Below are 26,175 nucleotides of genomic sequence, written 5' to 3' on the forward strand. Positions count from 1 at the left end.
TACTTATCGACTTCTTAATAAATGTTACAAGCTTCTTTAATACATATCCAACAGTGATCTAATATACATCTCCAAGTAAATTAATCCACAATTTCCAAAATATGCTTATTGCCATTGCACACTATAAGGCCAGATGATATGCACCAAGCAAATTAGTCATCTAGCAATCTAATACACACATCTAGATAAATTAATATATAGTTTTTAGATTATAGTATTCATTGGTACCGGTACACAGATTTCTAGTTTTGTCTGACATAAGAAATTATATACATATCATTCTTCAGATTCGATGAACTCTTAGGTGCAAAGATATTAGAAAAGAAAGAAATTTGGAGGAGAAGAAAGAGACTTTAGAGAAGGAAGAGCACACAGATGGAAGAAATGGCTTGATGAGGAAGAAATAAGATGTGGACGGTTTATCTTTATAGACGATCTCTCTTGGCATGTGCAATTTTTTTTTTAAAAGTTACATGATTGACAGACTCTGTTAGTAGAAGAAATTTTATCTCTATTTGACTTTTGGATTTTCTCTTTAAGATGCATACTATAAGAAATATAACAAAATAGGAGCCAAGCCTTATATGATATTCTATGGTGCCAGCCCTATATTTTGTTCCGTTCCTACTATTCCACATTCCGCTTGATTTCAAGAATGGAATCAAGAATAATTTTTCATGCTTAGTTGTTTGGAAAGAAGATCAAGAATAATTATTTTATAAGTAATGCTATGGTAGTATGAAAGCCTCACACAGATATTTACACTCGGATGCCGCGTCGAGGTGGAAACTTAGCTGGCAGTCCAAGTGGAAGATACTAACGCCTCCGAAATTCCGTTTTTCTGAATTTTAACATAAGAAAAGAAAAATATGCCTTTCCTTCTACCCTATGTGTCCCTCGTTTATTGCCATTTTCTTTTCTTCTTACAGGACCATCTTCTCTTTCCCTGGTCATTAATTCCATCATCACCCGATCTCATCTCTCACTCCTTCTCACCATCCTACCCAGCTAAACTATCTCCTCCTTCCTCTCCTTCCCACCATCCCAGTCACTCAATCCCATACAAACATCTTTTTCCCCTTCTCCTCTCTCTTCCACGGTCCAATCAAATTACGATCCCCCCTTCTAACCATTTTGGATTGTCCCAGCATAAATCTCGTGTTCCAAGCTCTTTGGTTCCTCACCAACCTCTTGACTAGGGCTCCAAATGGATCTGATCGGACTAAGGCATAGTTAATTATGCTCTGACTTGATTTCATATTTGGGTTCATGATCTTCGACCTAGACTCGGCGCATTAGTTGATCGGATTAGGTTAGATCCGGTTAATAAAAAGAAATTTAGACCCATGGGATCATTTAGATTAGATTAGAGCTAAGTATGATCCTAATCCAACCCAAAATATTCGGATTTGAGTCTAAAATGGGCCTGATTGAATTTATAGTTTGAGTCAAGTATCTAGCTATTCTTTTATAGTTAAAATATAATATTTGATTGTTAAATATAAAATCACTAAAATTTTTTATAAAACTAAAACACTAATATAGATTATATTACTAATAATGTTGTTAATAATAAAATTAACAATATTATCAGTATTATTGAGATTATATTACATTAATATATATATTATTAATAATAACTATAAAAGAAAATAAAATAATGTAATGTAATGTAATATGCACTCTCTATAATGTCATATAATTAATTTGTAATTATATGAATTATATAATTTTAATGATACAACATAATACCTTGTTTAATAATTTTTATTTTATTTATATAGTAGTAATGTTCTAATCTTATAAAAATAGTCTAATCTTCTATCATAGTCATATAGTTAAGCTTAATATATTATTAAATAAAAATACTACTAGATGTTTATATTAACAATATTGTTATTCACAAAAATATAATTATAAATAATAAAATACAATTGTAAATTTATTATTGTAATAATATAATTTACTTTACAATATTATTATAACTAATACTATATTATATATAACATATTATTATAAAGTAGATAATAATAATAATAATATAAAATATATTAGTTGTTATTATAATATTAATATTTTTATTTATACTTATATCATATTATTACTGTAATACTAATATTTATTCTGATTAGGAAAATAAGGAAAATAGGAGTAAAATGTTAAATCAATTCATGATATTAATATAAGCACAATAATATATTTCTATTAAATTATAAAAATATAATTGAATATTAATATAAAAATAGTATAATTAATAATATGTTATAATATATTATATATCAAGAATACTATAATGTAATATCAATATAATATAATATATAATATTGATATAATGTAATAGTAGTATTATATTTTTAACATATAATAAACTATTGTATATATTTCAGGTAATAATTAATATATACATACATGTATACTCGGCACATATTTAGGGCTACAAAGAAGCTTATATCCAATCATTTCTTGGGTATGGTTTCAAACTTATTCTCTTTGGTCAGATCCTTAATAAAGAAGTTTTCTGCTATAGTGAAATTGTGTTGCAAGCAGCTGAAAAATCATTTGTTATCTCTTCTGTTTATGGTCGCAATGACAGCAACAAGGGTTGAATTCTTTGGTGAATTAACTAGTCGCTACAAGAAGCGATTTTGATGGCCTGTGGCTTTTTCTTTTTTTTTTTTGATGAACCGGCTTTTCATTACACTCGTCGATGAGAGAGCCCAGAGCAATCACAAGTCAAAACACGATCTAATGCCTGCGGCACACGATCGCAAGTACCCCAAAAAACATATCTAGAATGATGGGCTGCATAGGAGGCGACCCAGTCCGCAGCACTATTCGCCTTTCGAAAGACATTCGAAGCCCGAAATACATCTAACTCCTCCCCCATACTCCAAATGTTTCGGAGTAGCAGGTGCAGGTCCGGCCTAGCCTGCCAGCACCGAATCCAGTCGACTATTGTGGATGAGTCACCCTCTAAGAGTATCCGTCGAACACCCAAGTGTACTCTCACATAGTTGAGACTCTCCCATGCTACGTGCAGCTCCGCCACAGGAACAGACCCGTCAAAAGTGCGCCACCCTCCAGCCATGACCAATCTAGAATCATGGTCTTGGATCATAAAACCTACGCCACATTTGCTACCACCGGCCGATACACTGCCGTCGAAATTCATCTTGAGGCCTGTGGCTTATCGATAGAGACTTCCACAGCACCAAAAGCATCTCAGATAGAAGGGGCAGCTCGCAATGTGTACATGACTCCTTGGCATTTCACTGAAGTTATCGCCTAGATAAACTAGTTGGCCATGCAGTCTTCTAGGAGGCCTGGAGGTTGAAAGGCACACTTTTGCGAGTACATCAAGTACTAATCTGGACTTTCAAAAAAAGTTTTGGCTTTGAACTGTTTGATCGATCAAACCTTACCTGATCAAGATATGGGGTGATCTGTTCCAGGCCCATGTCTACGTGGCATCATGTCCAATCATCTCATGACAACACATCACACCACATTCGAAATTTTATACCAGAGCCATCTTGTCATGACCTAAAAACAAAATCCTCTTCCCACTGCGTCATCCCGACAGCCATAAATATATGCCATCCACACTCCCCTGCCATTTCTTATCTCCCGGGGATAAGCCCCGGAGAAAGCCCTGAAAGGATCTAAAGAATTCCGTGGCATGCTATTGTGCCATCTAATCCTATCTTTTTTACTCGATTGATAAATCTAATCTAAAGAAACCACCACTGTTTCTAACCATTGCAATCTTATGCGACCGTCCTCCAAGTTATACGACGGATATATGTGTGGAGCATTTAAAATGCTCAAAAACAATGAACAAAGGTATGTGTGACGGAGAATAATGCTTTCTAGTGCCATATGTAGAAAGATTTATTTGCCATCATCAGACGTAGCTTTCTTAGAACTCATTCTGGTGACCTGCTTTGTTTGCCGATGTATCAGGTGTCCATTGGCACCGAAAGTAGGGACCTTTGGCCGCTTGGAATGCAAGGAAGGATTCTAAGTTACGTGGGCACTAAAAAAGATCTTGGAGCACTTAACCAGGCTCACAAACTCTTTGGAGATTGTAAGCTAGTGAAGGGCAATAGAAAATTAGAGAGATGCTTCTGGGTATCAAAAGAAAACTCCATTAATCGCCACGTCTCATCGGGGTTTTGGTGGCCACCTTCCATCTCATCCATCTCGTGAATTTCATTAAAAATCATGCATCTAATGAGCTGCAAGAGGTTACGGCATTGAAACGCAAATTTCTAAAATCAGATAATTCTTTTCTTTCTTCACATATGACCGTTCTAACCGATCTGATCTAAGTTTTGCAAGGGGTGATGGTATATCCATGGCGGCACAATTTTATTGATGGAAGTAATGATACTTTCCAACCTATAACAAAAAGAAGATGCGGTTTAGGGTTTGCTCGGTAATAGATAATTTAGTATTGAAAAATAAACTCTATATCAGGTTAATATATTAAAATATTAATAATATTATTTATGAATAATAATATAATTAATATGTCTATTAATATATTAAAATTTCTTTACAACAAGATATTTATTTTTAATATATAATTAATTTTAAATATTTATTAACTTATCTAAATATATTTCAATATTCAAAATCGGACATATTATTTTGCTCTTCTCTTCTTTTGCTTTTCTATGCATTAGTTCATAACATCTAGTGGAAAAACAATAATTCTAGGTTATGAATTCTATGCAGATCGATAATCCAGTAAAAAATTTACTGCCCATTACAAAAGATGGCATTTTGATTTTTTATTTTGCAATTTCCTCCACATATATACTGAGTTTTTTGATGGTCCGGCAAAATGGAAACGTACCAGAGAAAAGGGCTGTGCCATACGTAAATAAATTTATAGGACCGATCACATGAGGATCGACCTAATTTGCTCACCAACTTTGAAAAAGATAATTCCAATCGTTCTACGCGAGTCGCAAATCGCTTGGTGTACGAATCATTGCTCGCATGCATCCCACGCCCGAGACAATAAAATCCAATCGCGCATGAATACGCTAAACCTAATATTAGAGGTTTCTACTTTCTATAGTGGGCTCTCCCGAGTGGAAACCCATCACTATTTGGGCTCATGAAAATGACACCCATAGGAGGGAACACCAACCCACTAATTACGTACGTATCGTCCCTCTTCGCTCTCTCTCTCTCTCTCTCTCCTTTTATTCTCTTTTTAGGTTAGAATTAGGTCAGCACTAACAAGTCCAAAAAAAATAAAATAAATAAAATAAAATAAAAAACTGAACACCTCTCGCTCTCTGTCACCTACTTTTTATTACCTTCAGTCATGAGGAGCACTTACCTTTGTGTTGATGACATCTAACTTTTTGTTTGTGTGAAAGCCAAACTGACGTATCAAAGCACTGCGAATTAGCATTTGCTCATCCAGATAAAAATATTGAAGGCAACGATCACACCAGCAACCAAATGCTGAGGTACGGATTTGAGCTTGCGCCGTCCGGCAACTCCGTCCTTCTCGAGCGTTGGAGCGATGGTTTGGGATGACCCACCTTATCGGCCATGGTGCTCCGTTCCGTCACCTCGAGCAGGAAGTTTTGGAAGACAGGAGAAGCTGGATGAGGTGTCACGCACCAAATGCACAGGAATTCCGATTCATCCCAATATTCTTACCCGTTCTTAATTTGATGGGTAAATGTCTCAAAAAAGTTGGTCAACTTTTCTGTGACCAATTTATCCATATTTTAATCCTTTTTTTCTCGTGATGGCATTTATCTATAAAATAAGAAAATCTTGTATACCCACCTCTGAGGTGGATAAATCATTTTCCCCATTAGCTGGTAAAATAATATTTTTATTTTATTTCTAAAATACTTCTAATGCTAATATTGTATTATTAATATATTATATAATATATGTGTAGATAAAGGGTATTATATATAGAAATATGGATGGATAAATAGACCTTGGCAACTTATTTGAGAAAGTAGTAATGCAAAAGAACAACAATAACGAATTCTTGAATCACTTTTCAATGCATAAAATAATATGGATAAATTATTTTCTTGTCTAAATATTGTTTGAGAAACACTTATCCAGAAAAATACAAATTTCAGACAAGTTTTTTTACCCTCCAAAGAACATGCCCTGCTCCATTCTTTAGGTAAAATATTAAGGGAAAGTTTGTCAACTTTTCTGATGACCAACTTATCTATGTTCTCATGCTCTGCTCAGCAAAGTAATGCTGTTATGTTAATTTCTCATGAACAGTATTTACCCTAAAAATAGGTAGAAACACTTACCCACCTAGGAGATGGGTAAGTTAGTTTCCATCAAGCGATTAAAGTAGTCATATTTTTTGTTCCTAAAATGCTTATCCTTATATTGATACACTAATAAACCTTAACTTCTCACTTAGTTTTTTCAGCTCTAACAAACCTTAACCCAGCCAATTTTCAGCCAAAAGATCGTAGACTCCGATGAATCTTTTATATTTCTCACTTAAATTCTTCTTCTCTTCCTTTTAGTTGGTGAGTTTTACCTTTTTTTTCTCACCAACGTTTATGGATGTTCTCAGTATGTGTTTCTTAAGATACATTTCACATTGTTTTTGGGTATAGAATTTTTTTCTTGTTTATTTTCTTCAAATTTGACCATGTAAATCCTTTTTTTTTTCTTACCCGTGTTTAATAAAATATATTTTTTGACTGTTTATCATCTAGCCCTCTCTGTTTTTTATGGGCCAATAGCTTAGTTTGGTATGAGAAAATTAGACTTCAATCATAAAGGGGTAAATTGAGCCTTGAAGCATAAATTATGTTATGCAAAATATGGATAGACATTAGAAATTTACCGAGAAAGTCTTAATGCAAAAGAACATTTGGTATAGGTTCATAATCCAAAAATCAAAAGTGATGGGGGTGGAGGTGACGAGATCACTACTTTGCTTGCACCACGGTGATCCTATATGACAGTAATCTCAAATCACCCTCACTCTTCAATTCACTGCCTAATCTGGTGATGGAATACCTATACTTGAGCTCAAGTATCTAAGATCATCCTAGGGCAGTGATCTAAAATTTGGAGGCAAAAATATCCCTCAATCTATCAAAAAAATTGGTATATGAATATACAGTGAGTATATTATATTATATTATATTGATATTATATATTGAAGTTATAATATATTATTAATCATATTAATGTCATATTACTATTCAATGATAATTTAAAATTATAATAGAAATATATTATTGCACTTTATATTTATACAATAAAATTGTTTAATATATTATTTCTATTTGCTTATTTTTTAATCAAAATAAATATTACGTAATATATTAAGGATAGTTTTGGTATTATATAGTCAATGATCTTAGATTCTTATAGAATATCAAATAGGTTACTTATGGATATCTAGAAACCTTTAATCATTGAAATGTAACATACCAAACACGGTGATATTAGATCATCAAGAATCAGATTACCTCAGTATAAAGATCATCATTAATATAAGATCATTTTGGTGATCCTATTTGGGTCACCAAATGCTACCTCAAAGAATGAGTCTTAAAAGAACTGATTTAGGGAATCGAGACCAAGCACTTCATGCTTGTGATTATGCCTGTCAGTGTTCCAACATAAATCCTCTTTGTAGGTTTTATTGAGGATGGGGTTAAATCCAAGTCTCATTTTCCTATAGAAGAGAAATGTCTTTCTCTTAATCTCAAAAAAGAAATGCCATTTTCTCTCCCACACAAACATACCAGGAAACTATAAATTGTAGCGAGTGCTGGATTAATAAATTCAGGTCTCTTATATAAAACACAAAATATTTTACCAACTCAACTAGTAACAGAAATGGAAAAGTATTCTATAATATGTATATTTACAAATTAGTGAGAATCTTGATTGTGAAAATATTTCTTTCTCGCTATGTCTTTAGGTGACAGTTCATATTAACAGAGATGTCTGAGTCATTTCAATTTCTCATGGCATTGGTCATAATTTCTCCAAAATCATGGAACCTTATGGTGGAGAAAAAAAAAAGTTCATTAAATTTTCATTGTTCTAGAAAAAGAGAGGGGAAACCAACTAAATTCATTGAGATAAAAGAAAAAGAAGAAGGAACAAAGGGCCCTCAGAGGGCAGACCAGCAACTTCAAAGGGCCAAACTGCATCATACATGATTTTAACAGCTTTTATAGGTTAATTGAATCCAGTTACGAAGTTTATGCACTCCGAAGTTTTTAGATTTTGTGAATTTTCTCGCATTTTGGATCGGATTATGGATGATGCTTGGTATTCTAACCAAGCACTGTACTAAAGCTGTTTGGCCACTGGGTTTAAGGAAAATAAGATTCTCTATAAATTAGTTATTAGGTTTGCCAACTTCCTACCCTCAAGTAGGTTAAAAACTGCAGCGATCATCTTACATACGATAACAAACCATGGCCAAAACTAATTCAATTCAAGGATTTCGGTGCAGCCTTTAATTTAACATTCTGAATTCTGAAAACCTTTTAGAACCATCGATGACTATTACTGAATAGTGAAGTAACAAGTAAAGTTTCATATAGTAGAGTTAACCCTACCTTGCTCGTTTGTCTTGAGTTGAAACTAAAGCAAACTTTCATCAAGGCCTGTTCAACCCTTGTGTGCATAAGATGATCAAACAGTTTTGGGTATTCGACACAACTCAGCTAGTGCTTGTTTGTTTCTTCTTTTCTTTTTTTTTTGGTAGGAAGCTGGTGTTTGGTTTGGTTTTACGTAAACAAACAGTGGTCCTGGAGTTTCGAACATGGCGTGATTTGCATGATTCTAGAAGTACCAAATTGAACATGATCAATTCAAGGTACCAGCTCACAACACCTGTGAAGTATGTGGTAGTTTTACCACATGACTGCAAATCGAATCCTGCTTTAGATTTGGAGGGTTAGGGGTATTTTTTGGGGCAGGGCCACTGCCATTGTGCCTGCATGCCCTTTGAATAGAAATATAAATGTAAATACCCAAAAGGAGCAGCTCTTGATTTTTCTTTTTAACAACAAAAGTTACAAATCTTGCTTGACATGCACAGAAGATGATGGTCTGAGGCTCATTTCTCCATGTGCAACTCTGAGGTTCAGGCTTCAGGCCACTTCAAAGTTCAGCTCAGGGAGGCTTTAGATCAGGACCTCACAAACCTTCCACAGTATTCACTGGGCTCAACTCTTAAGCATGCTACAGCGACAAGCCTGACAACAACACGTTTATGGATCCTAGGCGTCACCAGTGAGCATAGCTCTCATGCACAGCGACCAAAGGACACGAGGAAGCTCAGAAATGACTATCAGCTGAAACTTCCAAACACTAGATGATGTGATTCTTGTAGGCAGCCAAATACATCACTCACACTGAAAGCAATTATCGGTACCAGACACAGGACATTCTAACAGAATTTACTATTTGATGATCGCCACCTAGTTGATACAAACCGCTTCACAGTTCAGAATTATACGTTCACCATGGAGATGATTTACCAATGAGAACACAAACTGTAAAATATGAGAACAGAGCCTGCTCTCCATTGGTCCAGCCAGTAAAACCTACTTTCGATAACAAAAACTTCAACATATCCTCATCGAGGATCCAATGATTAAGATTCATAAGAGCTCATAAACTAGAAGTGAAGTAGATGAGTAGGAATTAGAAGGTTACTAGCAACAGTAAGAGGTAAGAAAATGATGGATGGGCATAAAAGGTCTGGATAAATTATTAATCCGGTTCATCATTACAAGAGGACCACGAAGCTGAATACAAGGAATGGTAGCAAGAAACATGCACCTGCAGGCACTCTAACCAGCAGAAAGAGTCTTTGCAATGCTGATATTGGAATTGGGCATCTGCATCATTCCTTTGACGCTCGTTCTGGCACCATGCAGGCGATTGGTGCTTCTTGTTACAAAGCTTCAGCAACTTCATGAAAGCATAACACGTCTGCAAATAACATCTCCAGCCATTTGGAGCCGCTTGGCAAGGCTTAATTCGATGACATTAACAATGCAGTACTAAGAGCAAATCCTACAGTACAGATATCTAGGCCTCAAGCTTATCAGGTGGGAATATCTCTGGAAACTCATTTTAATAACTTCGTTAGTGCTGAGCATGACTACTTCAGGTGTTGCTTTCTGATTCAATTTGCTTGTCATAGCTTTTCTTCTTCAATGAGTGATTGTGGAAAACAGAATATCATGTAATGATGAAACTACCTAATTGATATTCTCTTCTCTTCTGACACATTGTCACAATTTCTCAAAGATCCACGAATTGGAACTTTCAAGAAGTAAAATGCTCAATATCCATTGAAGGAAAACCAGGCTGAGCTGATTTCAGTCCTTGAAGAAGACTTCTTGCTGTATCCCTTTCCTGCAAAATTGAGTAGGTCCAAACAAGAAAACTATGACTAGGAGATGCAACTGTGAAAGGAAAAAAATGCCAAATTATTAAAATAAGGGAAGCAAACTATCTTCATTTTTCTTAGATGAACAAATTCCTTGGGAAGAACATAAAAAATAAAATCTTGTAAGAGTTCCCCTTAAAGATGAGACCACTTACAGGACCAGTATAATCCAAGAGCCTTGTGCAATAGATCTCTGCTTCCTCGAATCTTTTCTCGGCTTTGTAGTGTCTAGCAAGGAAAAGTAGAGCTTCAATCATATTTGGCCCCTGCCTCTCTTCAGCTTCCATCCTCTCCAAATCTTTCTTGTAGTAAAATGCAGCCCGTTCAGAATGCCCAAGAACACTGTGCAGCTTTGCAAGCTGATGTAGCGCTATCCCTTCCCTGTCATTACTGTTTGCAGCCCTAGTGTAACACTTAATTGCATCCTCATGCATTTGAAGTGGTGCACTTTCATAGCACTGAGCCATAGCAATCCAAAGCCGGGCATCATTAGGCTGCAAGTAAGATGATTTCCGGAAATAATAAAGAGCATAGAAGGGCATGCTCATCATCTCATATGTCTGCCCCAAACCATACCAGGCACGGTAGTCCCGAGGATTTATATCAACGGCCCTCCTATAGGCATCAATTGCAGCAGGGGTATTTTTCATCTCGACATACTCATGACCCATCAGAGTCCAAGCTGAGAGGTATTTTCTGTTAAGTTTAAGTGCCCTTCTAAAGTACAAAACAGATTTCTCATGCTGGCCTTTTAAACTGTAGTAATTTGCAATAATGCAACATGACTCAGGTCGATATTTGTCAGTCAAAAATACCCTGTGGGCAAGGAAACTGAGAGCAGAGAAACATTCTTTTGCATAAAGTAAATTTGAGTAAACGTCCATGGAATCCACACGATATGGGTCAGTCCTCAGGAGCTCTTCAAAGATCACTTCAGCTTCATCGAGCTCCCTCAAATTATAGTGAGCTGTTGCAATTTGAGCCTGGATGTAATCGCTGAACCGGAAAATACCGATCAAACATTCATATCTTTTCAAAGCTTCTTCATGCATCTTGAGTTCTTGATATGCACTAGCAAGAAAGAAATCTTTCATCCAGTGATTTTTGAGATTTAGGTTGTTTAGAATTTCAGTTGTAGTGCATAGAGACTGAAGTTCTGACCAAGCACTCCAGTTCCAAGGGTAGCTGTTTACAGATTCAACAAGCACGGTAATAGCAAGGTTCTCACAACCCTTATCTCTCAGTATGATGCCATACAAGTACAGACCAAAGGAATCAATGGCACCAGTTCTGCGGAGTTTGGATAACTCTCTCTCTAAAGAAGTCAATTCGCTGTTCACAGCATCGCACTTGCCTAAGGACCCCTCAAGTTCTATCATCTCTTCTTCTTTTCGCTTTTCTCCCGCCTATATTTTAGAGAGAGAAATTCAAAATCAAAATTAGGGGGGGGGGGGGGGAGATTTGGATCATTCAGCATTCAAATGAAAATGAAAAAATAATGCAATTACTTTATAAACCGAAAGACCTGAAAGAAGCTGGTAAAAGGATTCTGCTGATAACTATAATCCTGCATCTTAGAACAATTTTTAAGAACCAAAAGGCCTTACCTGTTGGACATAATCAATCTAATTGAAACTATCAGATAATTGTAACTCAATGCTCACTAAGTAAATGCAGAGTCAAGCTTCAAACTAAGTATTATGCTCATCATAATGTACCAAAACTACACATAACCCTCAGGTCCAGTTTAGTTGCTAGAAACTACATTTATTCATTTGGAAATAAAGGACTCTGGACATGTGATATCCAAATATAGATTAAAGTGCCAGTCTGAATGGTTTGTATGGCATGATGCATACTGTGTCAATGCCTTACAATCACAAGGCACTAGCATGGTTCTGTCTGCAAGCCGATGCTGGGCACGCCTGCTGTGCCAATGTGTGCCAAGCATTGGCAGCATGAACTATATACATGTTGATCTACTGAAAATATGCTAAGATGAAACCTAAGTGGTGGAGAAGGAAAGAAATCTTGAAAACACAAAGTATGAACAAAAGGGATGTCTAGAAAGAAGAGCAAGAAATGTAGGGATGTCCCCTAAAGAAAGTGAATATTCCATGCACTAAAACTTAGATGCTCAATAAGATTGTCAAATACAATTATTTAACAAAGAAACCTTTAAGAAAGAAGAAAGTTTGATGCATCTATTATGCACGCCAAATGTGTACAAGGTGGCTGGCTCAAAGCTGAACTTAGAAGTATTTTCAGCCAGAGACTGTTGAGGCAAAAAGAGATCGATGATAAAGAGTGCCTCAAAGAAAAAGGATATCGTGAGTCTCAAACAATAAATGCTTGTAGGTTCCAGCAGCACTGAGCATTCTTATGGTTCCTAAATCATTTGGACCAAAATCTTCATAGTAATTTCATAAAAAAATTAATCATCAATTCTTTGTGATTAAAACAATAGAGTACAATAACCTAATTATTATTTAGCAAGTATCTGGATTCATCTATATCTTGCTTATGGAATTCCTTGTAAGTGATCAATCTAATATGTGCACCAGACCTTCAAAATGCAAATTGTTCGATCACCAGAATACATGAAAAGGCACTCTGCCCTAGTCTACGGTTAAATTACCAGTGATGAGTATGCGAAGAAATGAGAAAAACAGAAGTTGAACCACAACCAATGAATGGGAAAGTAATCACCATGCATAGAGTTATACACACATCTTAAGATCATAGATCTAATATGCTTCACACGACGGCCCAACCTTGCCGAAATGAACTAAATCAGTCTGCTGTTTGTATCACCCAGAAGGCATTTGAAGGCACAGTTCCTATGCTCTTCAATAAATAGTAACTACAGATCATCATAACAAGAACGAGTACCAATTATAATAATTTCTCATCAACTATTAGAAATAGTGTTATTAAATTTTTTTTTTGCACACGCTAATCCTTTTAACAGATGCATTTCGTCGAACAGCACTCGGAATAGACGATAAAGCCATCCAAGAAGAACTGCAAATAGAAGGGAAATAAACTAAACTAGTAATAAGAAGGGCATCTACGAGCACCGTTACCATATAGAGAGCGTAGCACCGGAGGAAGACATGCTTCCGCCCCGTCTGACCTCTGAGGGCGTGTGCAGCCCGCCGGTACTCGCGGCAGTCGAAGTAGGACTTGGCGAGGAGGTAGCAGTCCCCGGCCGGGCCACCGCCGACGCCATCGATCCCATCGTCGTCCGGAATGGGGGTGCTGACGTAGGAGACGCCGGCGATGGGCGTGGCGGTGACGTCCGGGGCGCCGCCGGCACGGAGCCGCCGGCGGAAGCTGGATCCGTCGCGGTGGTGGGGGAGGAGAAGGCGGGAGGCGCTGGAGGTGGACGGGGTGGCGCGTGAGGAGACGGAGGCGGAGGCGGCGGAGGAGGAGGAAGAGGGCAGGGCGTCGGGCTCGATGCCGACGAGGAGTTCTGCTGCCCTGCGGAGGAGAATAAGGTGAGGCGAAGGGAGACGAAGAGAGAGGCGGGGGTATAGAGAGAGCAAAATACCATTTCGCCGCGGAGTAGAGGCAGCGATCGCCGAGCTGGCGGATCGCGGCGCGGAGCTCGCAGCGACAGGTCTCTCTTGATGCCATCTCTTCGGCGGAGGGTTTGGGTTTCTGGGGAGAGAGCGGCAAAAGCTAAAATTGAAATGATGGTTTGGCTACATATAGTATGGTATGAGCTGGCCGCTTAGAAACTGTGAAGGGGAACAAAGGGCAAGAGAGCCATTTGGGCCTTCGCCCATCATTGAGACTGTGTGCATTTGTGAAATACACAATTATACACATGTAAAATGAAAAAAATAAAACAAAATAATATGACCAGATTTACATCCTTTTCCACCAGCTGTGATATGAAATATGATAACTTATAGATATTCTTATAGAATTGTTCTAACATGTGGCTATGTCCTTACTTTTTGTGTTTTCGTATTGAATTTGAATTAACTATAGTTGGGCTACATTGAAAGATCAATAGCTTATAAGTTTACGATTATATTCTATTTCGTGTCGGTATCCATGAAATTTAAACATAGAGCGTGTAAAATTGAAAGGTTGTTTTGATTTTTTCCATCAATGTGGTTATTTTCTTGGCTTTTCCGTAAGTTAATGATTTTGGTGCTAGGGTAATGATGCACCTGCAAATAGATGAGGTTGCTAGAGTTATCGCTCGCATATTGGATAAGTTTTAAGAAAATGTAAGCATGAATTAGACATTAATATATATAGTTGATAAAATTATATACACTTGTTTGTTACATTGCATTCTTAACTTAGATAAGCTTTTAAGTTGCATGCGGATTCCTCTTTCTATGAACCAGAACTGTTGGATCTATTTGCCTAAGTAGTCTATCATAGTTTCAATATTTTAATAGGATAGGGTTATTATGGGTATTGAAAAGTTGGAAAAGAGAGTTGATTATTTTCCGTTTTGGAATAGGATTAAGATTTACAAGGTCTAAACTTCTAAAAATGTTGTTCTTTAAAAAAAAAAAAAAATCAGATTGCTTTCTGAAGGCAGAGTTGAGTTTGAAGAGCTACTAACCTGTTGAATGGGTCTTGAAAAGGTTAGCCTTCCAGCATTCTTTGTTACCGCGCTCGAGAAATTGTTCATCATCCATCTTTTGTGGTATCATGTAGAAAAATGATTGAGGCCTTCAAAATTGAGAATCTTTGTTCTAAGTGGCTTGGTTCTCATTTATCCTCCTAGAGCGTATGGAGTAGGAAAATTTCACCTTCTAGTTCAGATGCTTTCTGAAAATGTTTCCAACTTTTTCATTGTTCCATTTTCTAAGGGCATTCCTGATTAGTTTGAGAAGTATAGAGACCCTTACACCAGGTGAATGGTTCTCTCTGTATTTCCATGTACATCTGACCACCTCGGTTATTCCTTCATAAGAAAGCCAAAACTTCTCAAGCCTAAAAGTAGGCTTCCTAGAGAACTCGGTTGAAGATGTTAGTAGTTTAGGACAGTGGTCAGAAGCAAATCTATGTATATGAGACAATTTAGATTTCGGATTCGTCTCCATCCAGTCCACCTGTAGCCAGAACCCTATCTAGCCTCTCTCGCACTCTTGCATTGCCATAGTGATTGTTAAACGATGTAAAAGAGGGCCCTCGTAGCCAAGATCAATGCGACCACATGAGTTGAGGAATGATACGACGCCACCTCAGAGGATGGGGGAGGAAACTCTGGTCGTGCTCATCTCACTCTTAAGATCCTTGTTCATTCACAAAATACGGCCATCTCAAAACATGTATCTAGAATTCTAGATTGAAAAATGTTTTTCCCCCTCAAATTGGAATAGCAAAATTGGCTTTGGTACATTATTGCCATCAATAACATCAGAGCACTGAATATAATTTCCTGCTGCCTTGCCTAAGAAAATCTTTAAATAGAAAGAGATCGATAAATGAAGACAGGTTGAACCAGTGATCAGGTCAAAAGCATCGATTCCATATAAACAGGTTAGACAGAGAACCAAAACGTCCAAATATCAACAGCTCTACATGGTTAAAAGACAATTATAAACACATTCCCCTGGCCAAGCTTATGCACCAGAGCCAATTCCTCTTGCCTTGAACTCATGTTTCCCTGCACGGATTCTTCTGATTATTTCATTCTGTAGGGAAACTATACATCCAAAGCAGACTGACCGTTCCTCTGATGATGTACTTCTCAAATATATGGCAAGCTCTATTCCATCTCCCACTGTCGCTGCTGCAGGTCGCATTCTTATCCAGGAATGGACATGTTCATCTGCAATGCACGACCAGACACCTCCATTTACTGTCTCGGTGGACATCGATTCCTTGAGTCTAGAATGCCATCAATTGGAACACATGACCTACCAAGGCATTTCTTGAGATGATACCATGCTTAGATCAGTGCAATCTGTCTTCCAGACTAATGGGAATTGACACCGGAGATTGCTGATAATTAGTGAATGTGGGAGCCCCTTTGTCAATAACCTTAGCCGGCTGGTCGCTAGACCGAGCACTGCTAGTTTGTTGCAAAAGTTGAACAAGGGAGAGAAATATATCCATCCTGGTCACACCTCTGTTAGCCTGCAATGAAATCAAAGCGATCTATCTAAGAAACAGATAAAATGATCTAAGCATTTTAGCAGAAAGTTCTCTTTTTTGCATCCCTACCTCAACTAAAAAACGTGCCCAGATCTTACTGTCATGAATTTCCATCACTCCTTTCAAGATAGTCAACCCAAATCCACGAATGATGTCTGCTATCTCAAGAAAGAACCCACGTTCTTCGCAAAGCATCTGCGAAGAGAATGAATGGGGCATCTTAAATCGGATGATAAAAAGAATGGTGCATCTTAAATTTGCACCATTCATTCTCTTCATATGAATCTATCTACAGCATTAAAATAAAAAAAAGGCTGTATTTTACCTCAACTAGCATCTGACCAGGGGGGGTGAGGTCCTCGACTATTATTGGGCAGACCATGGTTTGTCCTGCAACTTCATATGCCCAGGTCGCACCACCACTACTGCCACCATTTGAATTGTCTTTTAAAACGACGCCACTCTCCTCACCGATCATCTATATATATTCACATAAAAGGAAAGAAAATCGAAAGCAAATCAATATTGATCCAATGCTTGTCAAGAAGCATGTCTGAAGGACAAAAGTAAAAACTGACGACTAAAAAGTGATGTATGTACCTTTGGCTCATCAGCTTGCTTGATTTTGTCTGCATATTTCGTTACGCTTTGCAAAAAGAGCATGTGTTTTATGGTGCGGTCCAACAAAGCATCAATGCTACACTGTTACATTCAATTAAAACAAGGTAAACACAGCATGCAGTAATAGCCAGAGCAAGCATCTGAAGCAGAAGTTTGGATGAATACCTTTGCACCATTTGGCACGATCTCTCGTAGCTCCTTCACACGGTCTTGTATTTGCTGGCGATCTTTTGGCCTTGGCCGTGTGCTTTCCCCAGGTCGTGCCCTTTTCTTGACAACCTTGACAGCTTCTTCAGGCTTCTTTGGCTGATTGATCATAGCACTCCCAGCATTCATACTGCAACTGTCATCAATCCACGAACTGACGCGGGATTTTGAAAGTGGCTCTTTTGGTGATCCATGCATGATCTTCTCTGAGTTACAATGAGGTAACAGCACATCAGATATAGTACCTGTGGAAGGAAGACCTGCCAGCGCAACCTGATTTGTGTACAGTGAAGGCCCACCTACTCTAGTACTTGTAGAAAACTTATGCTTTGAATCAAGACTGGCAATAGGATCGACATTAATAGCCGCAGAATTATGAGTAGAAGCTTTATTACCACTCTCACCAACTATGGCATCCAATAATTGTTCAAGACCAGAGTCTGAGAACAGTCCTTTTTCAGCACCTGCCGTGGAGCCCATGTCCAACTCTGATATGCATTCTGAGACATTAGCACTCAAGTTTGAACAACTGCCACTGCCTACTGGCATTATTATGTCATCCCAGCATTCCTGCACAAGAATGCTTGGGCTCAGATCCAATTCCATTCCGTCAAACAGGTCATTATGGGAAAGAGGTTGAGTGGGTGTAATTGAAGAGCTCTCTTTCCCACCATTTCCTGTGCCCATAGAGTTCAATTGTGCTGCAGTGGAGTTCTTAACTGGCATAATTTGTAATCCAGTCACTGGAGTGCAGCCACTCCCATCAAGTTCAGCCAAACAAGCTGATACAGAACTGGCACCTAGCGGAGTTTCATTCATTTTGACAGACCGGTCAGAGGCCCGCTCTGGGGGTTGATCATTCAGATGATTTAGATCATTTAAGGAATCATTCTCTGAATGAAGCAATGGAGAATTTTCAGTTGTCATGTCTTGTAAAGTGACAAAAGTATCTGCAAGTTCCGGGCAAAAGGATTTGGCACCGGATAGACCACCCACTGTCAAAGATGACAAAGATGAATGTCGGAGTTCTAGCAACTTCTCTGCACCATTAGTGCAAGTTTTGCTTATCTCAGAAGATCTTGACCCAGGCACTGTATCACACGATCTATATGTGCTACAAGATGAAGAGGAGTCTCCATAAACTTGACGAAGTGCATTCACCTGAGGAACGGAAAGATATGAACTAGTAGGAAACAAGCTAGAAAACCCCTGCATCCCCATCCCAGATAACAGTCTCTGCTCCACTGCAAGATCTGCAATTCCCTTGGCCCAGGTATATGCATTCAAGTTGGTAGCAACTGAATCGTTGGGAAAATAAGAATCAGACTGAAACTGTATGTTAGGGTACAGTAGTACTTGAGCTTCAGCACTGGCTGCAGGATATTGGTTTGCACGGTGAAATGAGGAATTCCTGCTGACAGAGGGTATTTTCTGAAATCGGTCGCAGGAACTTTCAGAAACGGCAACTCCTAGCATGGATACTATAGGATTCATGCTCCCACTATGAGATGTGAAGCCATGGAAAGATCCCTGAGAGAAAATACTTGGAAACTGCACAGGTCCTCTCAGAGGTTCCGTGTTTGTCATACACTTTTCTCTTATGTCTCCATGCAAGGAATTGGTGTTGTCATAACAATTGCAAGCAGTTCCTGAAGAATTTGCAGAGGCAGATGCTGCATTCTCATCATGAGTTGTCAAAGCTTTATGGGCTACTCCATGTGGAAGAAGGCCCACTATGTTTTCCACCTGCTCCAATGAATGCTTAACTTGATTTACAAACTCCAAATTTTCTGGAATCTGGCGGAAAAAATGAGTGAATAGTAAGTTCTACATAGTACATACACATAGATGAAATATGGACACATTGTGGTCAGATATGGCAATAGCTCAAGTAATTCAATTTTTCGTAGCATGTTTAAATGAATGCAAGATAAAAAAAAACATTCATTGATTAATACCAAATAATTTGATTCATCAACAATGTTTATCAGTTTATTACGATTTCTTCATGGCTGTAATCAATTAGCTTCTAAACAGCTATTTGAGTTGAAGACAAGACCATCTTAAGCCCATGCATGACAATCATCCAGCACGCTTTAATAAAGGAAAGGCAAGCAGGTAATTCCGATAAAGGAGGCTGCAATCCTGCGGATTAAGATAGTTTTTCAAGAGGAATGACCCTGTAGAAACTCATGTAACACATTTTCCTAAAATGAGGAAAGGGTGATGGGATTTGATGCTAGGCATTTATCCATGAAAACTCTGATCTCAATACATGCAAATTTGCAACTGGTAAGAAACTGGACCACAAACTGAACCAAGATCCATGTACATTATCACCATATGTTCAAAATCTGCATTGTTTTCAAGATTTGAGCATGCTGCTATGGATGTCCTATAATTGAAGATACAGAAAATAGGCAAAGATTCAAGTCACCAGTTCTTCCTGTGTAGGGTCATCAATCAAAGAAAACTCTTGTCCCATCCTATACTAATCTGCCACTTAATTCTTAGCTCTTCATTTAAGTTCATCATTGACATATAAGGACAAGATGCCCTTTATTTCATATCAATTTTCAATTCTCAAAGGCAAGAAAAATTATTAAAAGCTAAAGCTTAAATTTTATATGAAAAGTTGTTCCATGTTACAGAAGTATTCAGTAGTTATATTATGTAAGGTAAATTTCATGTCCTCTGAGTAACATTATTCGAGACTGAAAGTTTGGAACTTGTGGGTTCTCAGATGCGACACTATATATTTTTATGCCACCTGTTCGGCACACTACTGTCTTTAGGGCACTCTAGCTTTGAAACAATAAGTCATGCTACCCCCATGTCACATCATATTCAGGTGTTCAGTGCAGTGCTTTAAACACCTTGTGTAATTCATTGTCTACATAACTTAAGTAAACCAGGTAATAAGTTAACTGGAACCTTGACTTGCAGTTGACCCAAAGAAATAAAAGGCTCCACAAGTTGATTCAGGTGCAAGAGAGCAAACAGTCCTTTCAGAAATTATCTAAGATTGTTAAAATTTTCCAATTTGTTTCAAGTTTATGGACTCATAGTCTAGGGGGCATAAAATGAATAAACAATTAATGTAACAAGTCTGCTAAAGCTAGGTCATGCTAATAGAATAAATGAATGATCATTATTGTTTAATTGAAGAGGGGAGTCTGATGGTTGGGAGGTGGGTAGGTGTGCATGCAGGGGCAAGAGTCAAAGAAGTTGTGCCATTCTAAGCAGAATATCTATGGACTGAATATAGATATGAATTGCATAATATGATAGGTGTTTTTTTTCTTTTCTTTGTTCGATAAAAGGTGACCATTCATTACACCATGTATGGTGAGAAGTGCAAATCAGTGAATCAAGGAGTAATGATTCTGTCTGCATTAATGCACCCCGAACCTGTTTAACTTTTTTCAAGCAAGACAACATGATTAAGATAACTACTCTTTTAACCTGATTATGATAACAAATGTTAAGTTTTGAGACTAAGTAATTGGCAGTCTACACTGTACAAAGGCAACATTGCCAGTATATAGGAGTTTCAATTACTAACCTTCTCAGGGGAACCAAACTGAGCCACACCTAGTGATGGCAGAGAAATGATGACAATAGTCTGCAAGATGGAGAGTTATTTTCAGTGGCAAAATTATGCGGCTTGGCATCAAAGATTTATTTGGCAAGTGTATTGATAAGGAATTTGGATCTCATAATCTTTAGAGCCATGGTATGCCATACTACATCGAACTAGGATGTATGGAGCATACCGTAATCATACCAGTACATTGTATGGAGGGCATACCAACATTCAGTACACCGAACCGGCCTCTATACCAGGCATAACTACACAGTGACAGGATGACACTGGTACGGGGTCCGGTACGGAGACGGCGTACCTTGTTTAAAGCTCATAATCTTTATTCAAATTTGACAAGTCAATATTAAAAAACAAGGCTGTATGCATGCATGTGCCTGGGCAAGGACAAAAGAGTACATAAATAACACAAACCTTAATTCCAGCAGTAAACTGATGTTGCCACTCCGCATTACTCTGAAAAAGACAACTTTAGTCAGATAACTAAATGCAGTATAATGTGCACAGACCGTTATGAGACATTTAACAAGCTCCAATAATGTAGCAAAGCAAGAAGGAATGATAGAATATTATGAAAAAGGTACTAGAAAAGTTCATTTAGACAACCAGTGATAACTAATAAAGTAGCACAAGGATATACATTACAAAATTAGCATTAAGTCTAAAAAAGCTATATATTTACAGTCACACAAATCATCTTTTTTGTTTGTTTGAAAATCTTTTTCTTAATATAATGGAAACTTCAAAATAAATTAAGACTACCAAGAAAATGATATTTATTTAATATATTAGAAATTTATTTATGTAACTGTATGCATTGTCTCACTCGATTTTTTTTCAAAAGCTGCCATCAACAGAGATATCTTAAAGGCTGGACAAAAGCAAAGTGTAATAATCTTCTCAAAGGTTCATTGTATGCTGCTGGAGAAAAAGAAGACACGTCTAACTGTACCTGAAATACGTCTGGATTGTCAGTAGAGTTGGTCGGGCTCAAATCTATACCATAAATATCAGAATAGATCCACTGATGCTTCCCACTTATAACTGCCCCTCCAATGATTCTGATCAAAAAAGACAACTTAGCCTTTCAAATAAAAAGCAGCCACTTAATTATTATTTTAAAAAAAAAGAACTTGGACACATTCTCAAAGCTAGATTCATAAACAAACAAAATATCTCCATAATTAGATAAAATATAAACAAGCATGACCAGAAAGAGGCACTCAGGCCAAAAATTCAATAAACTACAAGAAAAGAAAGTTTGCCTATATATCAGCTGCAAAATAAACTACGGTTTGTCTCAGAAAGTTCACTGCATACTGCAGATAAATGATAAAATTATGTGTTCATCCTGCACATTAGTTCAATTTTTTACCAGTTAAAGATCCACAAATTCGATTTGAAAAGAGTAAGTAGAATTATCAAAGACACTCAAAACAATTTTAGGCCTGAGAAAAGCCTAACATATACAATAAGCCACCAAACTATGCTGATCTTACCCTTCTCCAACCATGTGGACCTGATTAAGTATCTTGTCAAGCACTCCTTGAACCCGCTCTTCAAAGTAGCAATCCTCCACCATCAGCAACCTGGTACCAAGAAGTCCCAATATTAGTCAAAGTGATTATCTCAGTACTACGATACAAATTAAATCCATCGTGGCATTCTCTAGCCCACTGGATCAGAAAATTTCAAGGAGATCAGGCAAACAGAATTCCATCCTCAGCTATGAAATTGAGGAACTGATGCTCAAATTTAGGATATTAATATATAAATCAGCACTCATAATAAGTCATTAGAGTAGCATCCTTCATCAATTCAACAACCCATGTTTTAAAGAGGCAAAACCTGATGGAATTGATGGCATTAGAGCATTATGGTATACTTCACTTTGCATTAAAATAGCATTTTTATGAGAAAAATGGCTACGTTTCAAAAAAAAAAGTGTACCAAAAAAGGGAAGGAGGGAAACAAAGTTATCAAAATTAAAATTTTTCGATTGTAGTAAAAGAGAAAAGTGATTCAATAAAAGTTCTACTCGGACCTCAACATATTGTCTAAGAAAGGGCACCCGTTATTTGCTAGAACCCTTCATATATCCATGGAATAAAGAATATCCTCCTATAACCATCGATCGCAAAACCATCACACTCACTAACGTAAAAAAAAAAGTATTAATATAAAAATAAATAAGAAAAAATAGATACTAGGACGTTAAAAAGGAGAAATTTTTACTTCCGAACTACTTACCATCAAATTTATACCATGCTTTAAAATTGAACTAAAAGGGAAGGAAAAAAAAAACAGCGAACAAAGAGGAGCATAAAGACATAAAAACTCAACTAAAAAACAAATCCATGAAAGCCCACATCACAGAGGAAACACAAGAGTCCAAAAGATTCCCAAAACAAAAAAAACTCAAAGAAAAAAAAAAACAAATCCTTCCAAGAAAACGCCGTGCATAAAAATCAACGAATAAAGACAAACAAACAAGCAGATCAAGGCCGACCGTTACCGGGGATCGCAGCGATCCACGCGCCAGAGAACCCCGTACGACCACACTCCCCCGGTGCACAGCCCGCCGAGCACCCCTCTCGGCTGCGGCGCCAGCGCCATCACTCCCTCCGCACACGAATCTCGAGGCAGCGTCAGAGGAGAGACCAGAGCAAACACTAGAGAGAGAGGAAGAGGAGGAGGAGGAGGAGTAGGAGGAGGAAGAGAAGGAGGAGGAGGAGGAGAGAAACCCTAGCCCCTTGCCGAGGACTCTACCCCGCCAGCTCCCACGGTGGGCGATCTGTAGCTGCCGGCGGACCGGGTTCGGACACAATGGTGTTTTCCCGTTACGAGAGACCGGGCCGAGGGAGGGAGAGGTTGGTAGTTATGTATAGGGGGCGCGAAAAGAACTACGGCGAGGTGGAAAGATCGGCGATTTTTTCGCGCGGTCGGGGTCTCCAGCCGGAGAGCGGTTTCCCGGGGAGCGGCGAGGGGCAGTTTTTTTGGGCTACCTATTTTTCGTTTAAATAGAGATTTCATAATAATTGAGAGAGAGAGAGAGAGATAATGGGATCTTCGGTTATTAAGGTGGAGGGTAAATGAGTGAATACAATTTCTCGGACAAGAATCTCTCCCGGCGCTGCAGGTTGATGACCGGGAGTAGGCGGTAGCTCAAGCAGGGTTCGCTTTTGGTTACACACACACACACACACACACACACACACACACACACACACACAGAGAGAGAGGGGGGGCTTTTTTCACTGCTTACGTACCAAAATTATATAATTTAGACACTCCTAATCTATATCAAATTATTTGATGTATAAATTAAATTTTTTTAAATTATATAATTTGATATAAAAAAAATTAGAGATAATAGATGATATTCAGCAATTTTGATCATTAATGTAGAATCAAATTATTCTATATATATCTGATCGAATTTGAGTAGAGATTCATTCGAGTATAGCCAAGTCTCACTCTCTCTATTTATATACCCATATATATTATTTATATGCCAACATTTAATAATGTGTAAGAAGTAAATCTCGATTTTGGTTGCTGAGAAGATGATAAAAAAAAAATTATAAGAGAATAATTAGAAGAAGATGGCAGAATCCAATTTTTCTATTATTTGATAATTAAAAAATAAAGAGATGAAATAAAAATAAATTTTTATTTTATGTAGCTTAAGATAATAATGAATAATTAAAGAAGTAGTTTAACATAATTATGTCTGATAAACATTTTTTTTGTTGACCTTTTATATAGTTTTTTTTTAGCTGCACTGAACAGTAAAAGTTTCTTTTTTTTCTTTTCATTTCATTTGTTCGTTGCTTGATACATTTTTTACTTTCATTTTTGTCAGGAACCCAGCCAAACCAAGCGAGTTTAGAGAGAAACATGATATAATTAAATTTGGTGAAAGTAGATCACTTATTATTTACTACTAATTTCATAAGGATTTCACGTGAAACAAAGAAATGTTAATTTGTGCAACATGAGGCACAAATTATTGAAAAAAGACAAGTATATAATGAAGCTATTAGCTTTGTGGGTAGTTTAGCACCAACATAACTCAATTTTTCTTAAAAAAAGTATCACTCTAATAAAACATATGGCAATAAGATTAGTCTAGATTATGAAATATCTAATAACAAATAATTAGTTGAGAATGAAGCTTTTGAGTTGTGCCGGTGTTATATTGTCACTCATTACAGCAGTACTTTTTTATTCTTCTCTTTCAAATATTTAATCTAAAATCGCCATCAGCTATACCAACTTTAGTTAGTGATTTGATGAGGTTAACTTGATATTAAATGCAAAATTCCTACGTAATTTCAGACTAAGATTGAAATGGACACACATTTAAAAAGAAATAAACCACCTCAAGGGCCTGTTAGTCTTTGACGCGCAATGCTGCAATATAGAACACCTCTGAGAAAGCCTGGCATCGGTGGAGATCTAGAACAGAGAATGGGATCCGTCTTGAGGAACTTTTTCTTATCCTTTTGTCTTCTCTATAGAAGTTAATAGAGAAAAGTAAATGGCTCTTTCATTTTGCTCCACAGCTGATACTTTAGATCGCCAAGCAGTAAGATACCAAGTAAACTAAGGACGTGGAGATCGAAGGCCAGCACACCTTGCGCAGTATCTTAGAGAAGATATGAAATTTTGTGACAGATCCCAAGCAAGATCTCCTGTCTTATCTTTACCTAAAATGGAATTGGGGCATGTAATTAAGAAAAAAACATTTTCATATATCTCCCCTAACATATGGTATGCTTTCCATTAAAAAAGAAATTATTTCGAAAGATTTGGAATCAAGGGTGGTCATAATGGCATTTGAATTTGATGATACACTAATGAATACGGTTTATATTACTGTGGTTCTAGAAGATGACTGGTTGAAGCCTTCCACTGTCTACAAAGAGACCAAAATCACATGATTAAAACCTGGCATGCATGTCCATTGTTTTATAGTAGTTAAGGACTCCATGACTGATATGTGCTTTTTTTCATGATTCTCACATATTTGATAAAGCTTAAATCAATTTCACAGACATAAAGTATATATATGCGCAATTGTATAGTATGAAAGCTGTAAACTTCCAATCATAAACATGATAATTTAACTAGGAGGAGGAAACACGACAATATG

The 26,175-nt window shown here is 37.3% G+C and overlaps 2 protein-coding genes across 3 annotated transcripts; both read right to left on the reverse strand.

The window, feature by feature from the left end:
• Positions 1-9,723: 9,723 nt before the first annotated feature.
• On the reverse strand, positions 9,724-14,241 carry LOC103719458 (anaphase-promoting complex subunit 8). The gene is made up of 4 exons (XM_008808709.4): positions 14,007-14,241; positions 13,540-13,936; positions 10,609-11,859; positions 9,724-10,419 (listed from the first exon to the last, which is right to left on the reverse strand). Exons 1-4 carry the CDS (start codon positions 14,090-14,092, stop codon positions 10,330-10,332), a joined length of 1,824 nt encoding a protein of 607 aa, XP_008806931.3. The 5' UTR covers positions 14,093-14,241; the 3' UTR covers positions 9,724-10,329.
• A 1,672-nt stretch (positions 14,242-15,913) lies between these two features.
• On the reverse strand, positions 15,914-24,051 carry LOC103719457 (transcription factor bHLH155-like). Of its 2 annotated transcripts, XM_008808708.3 has the most exons (11): positions 23,533-24,051; positions 22,517-22,606; positions 21,970-22,078; positions 21,432-21,473; positions 20,979-21,038; positions 17,713-19,210; positions 17,372-17,619; positions 17,186-17,287; positions 16,911-17,063; positions 16,655-16,780; positions 15,914-16,567 (listed from the first exon to the last, which is right to left on the reverse strand). In XM_008808708.3, the coding sequence occupies exons 1-11, from the start codon at positions 23,631-23,633 to the stop codon at positions 16,385-16,387; spliced, it is 2,712 nt and encodes a 903-aa protein (XP_008806930.2). In that variant the 5' UTR covers positions 23,634-24,051; the 3' UTR covers positions 15,914-16,384. The 2 variants fall into 2 exon arrangements, with proteins under 2 accessions (XP_008806930.2, XP_008806929.2); XM_008808707.3 differs by having other exon boundaries at positions 17,372-19,210.
• Positions 24,052-26,175: the final 2,124 nt, after the last annotated feature.

This window comes from Phoenix dactylifera, chromosome 2, assembly GCF_009389715.1.
Source record: "Phoenix dactylifera cultivar Barhee BC4 chromosome 2, palm_55x_up_171113_PBpolish2nd_filt_p, whole genome shotgun sequence".
Taxonomy (NCBI): domain Eukaryota; kingdom Viridiplantae; phylum Streptophyta; class Magnoliopsida; order Arecales; family Arecaceae; genus Phoenix; species Phoenix dactylifera.

Coding starts and splice junctions, on each gene's coding strand:
- LOC103719458 (XM_008808709.4), bottom strand. CDS start 14,092: ATGGCATCAAGAGAGACCTGTCGCTGCGAGCTCCGCGCCGCGATCCGC. Junction 13,937..14,006: donor CTCTACTCCGCGGCGAAATG/GTATTTTGCTCT, acceptor TCTCCTCCGCAG/GGCAGCAGAACTCCTCGTCG. Junction 10,420..10,608: donor TCTTGGATTATACTGGTCCT/GTAAGTGGTCTC, acceptor TCAATTTTGCAG/GAAAGGGATACAGCAAGAAG.
- LOC103719457 (XM_008808707.3), bottom strand. CDS start 23,633: ATGGCGCTGGCGCCGCAGCCGAGAGGGGTGCTCGGCGGGCTGTGCACC. Junction 21,474..21,969: donor ACAATCCAGACGTATTTCAG/GTACAGTTAGAC, acceptor TGTCTTTTTCAG/AGTAATGCGGAGTGGCAACA. Junction 19,211..20,978: donor AGTTTGGTTCCCCTGAGAAG/GTTAGTAATTGA, acceptor TTTTTCCGCCAG/ATTCCAGAAAATTTGGAGTT.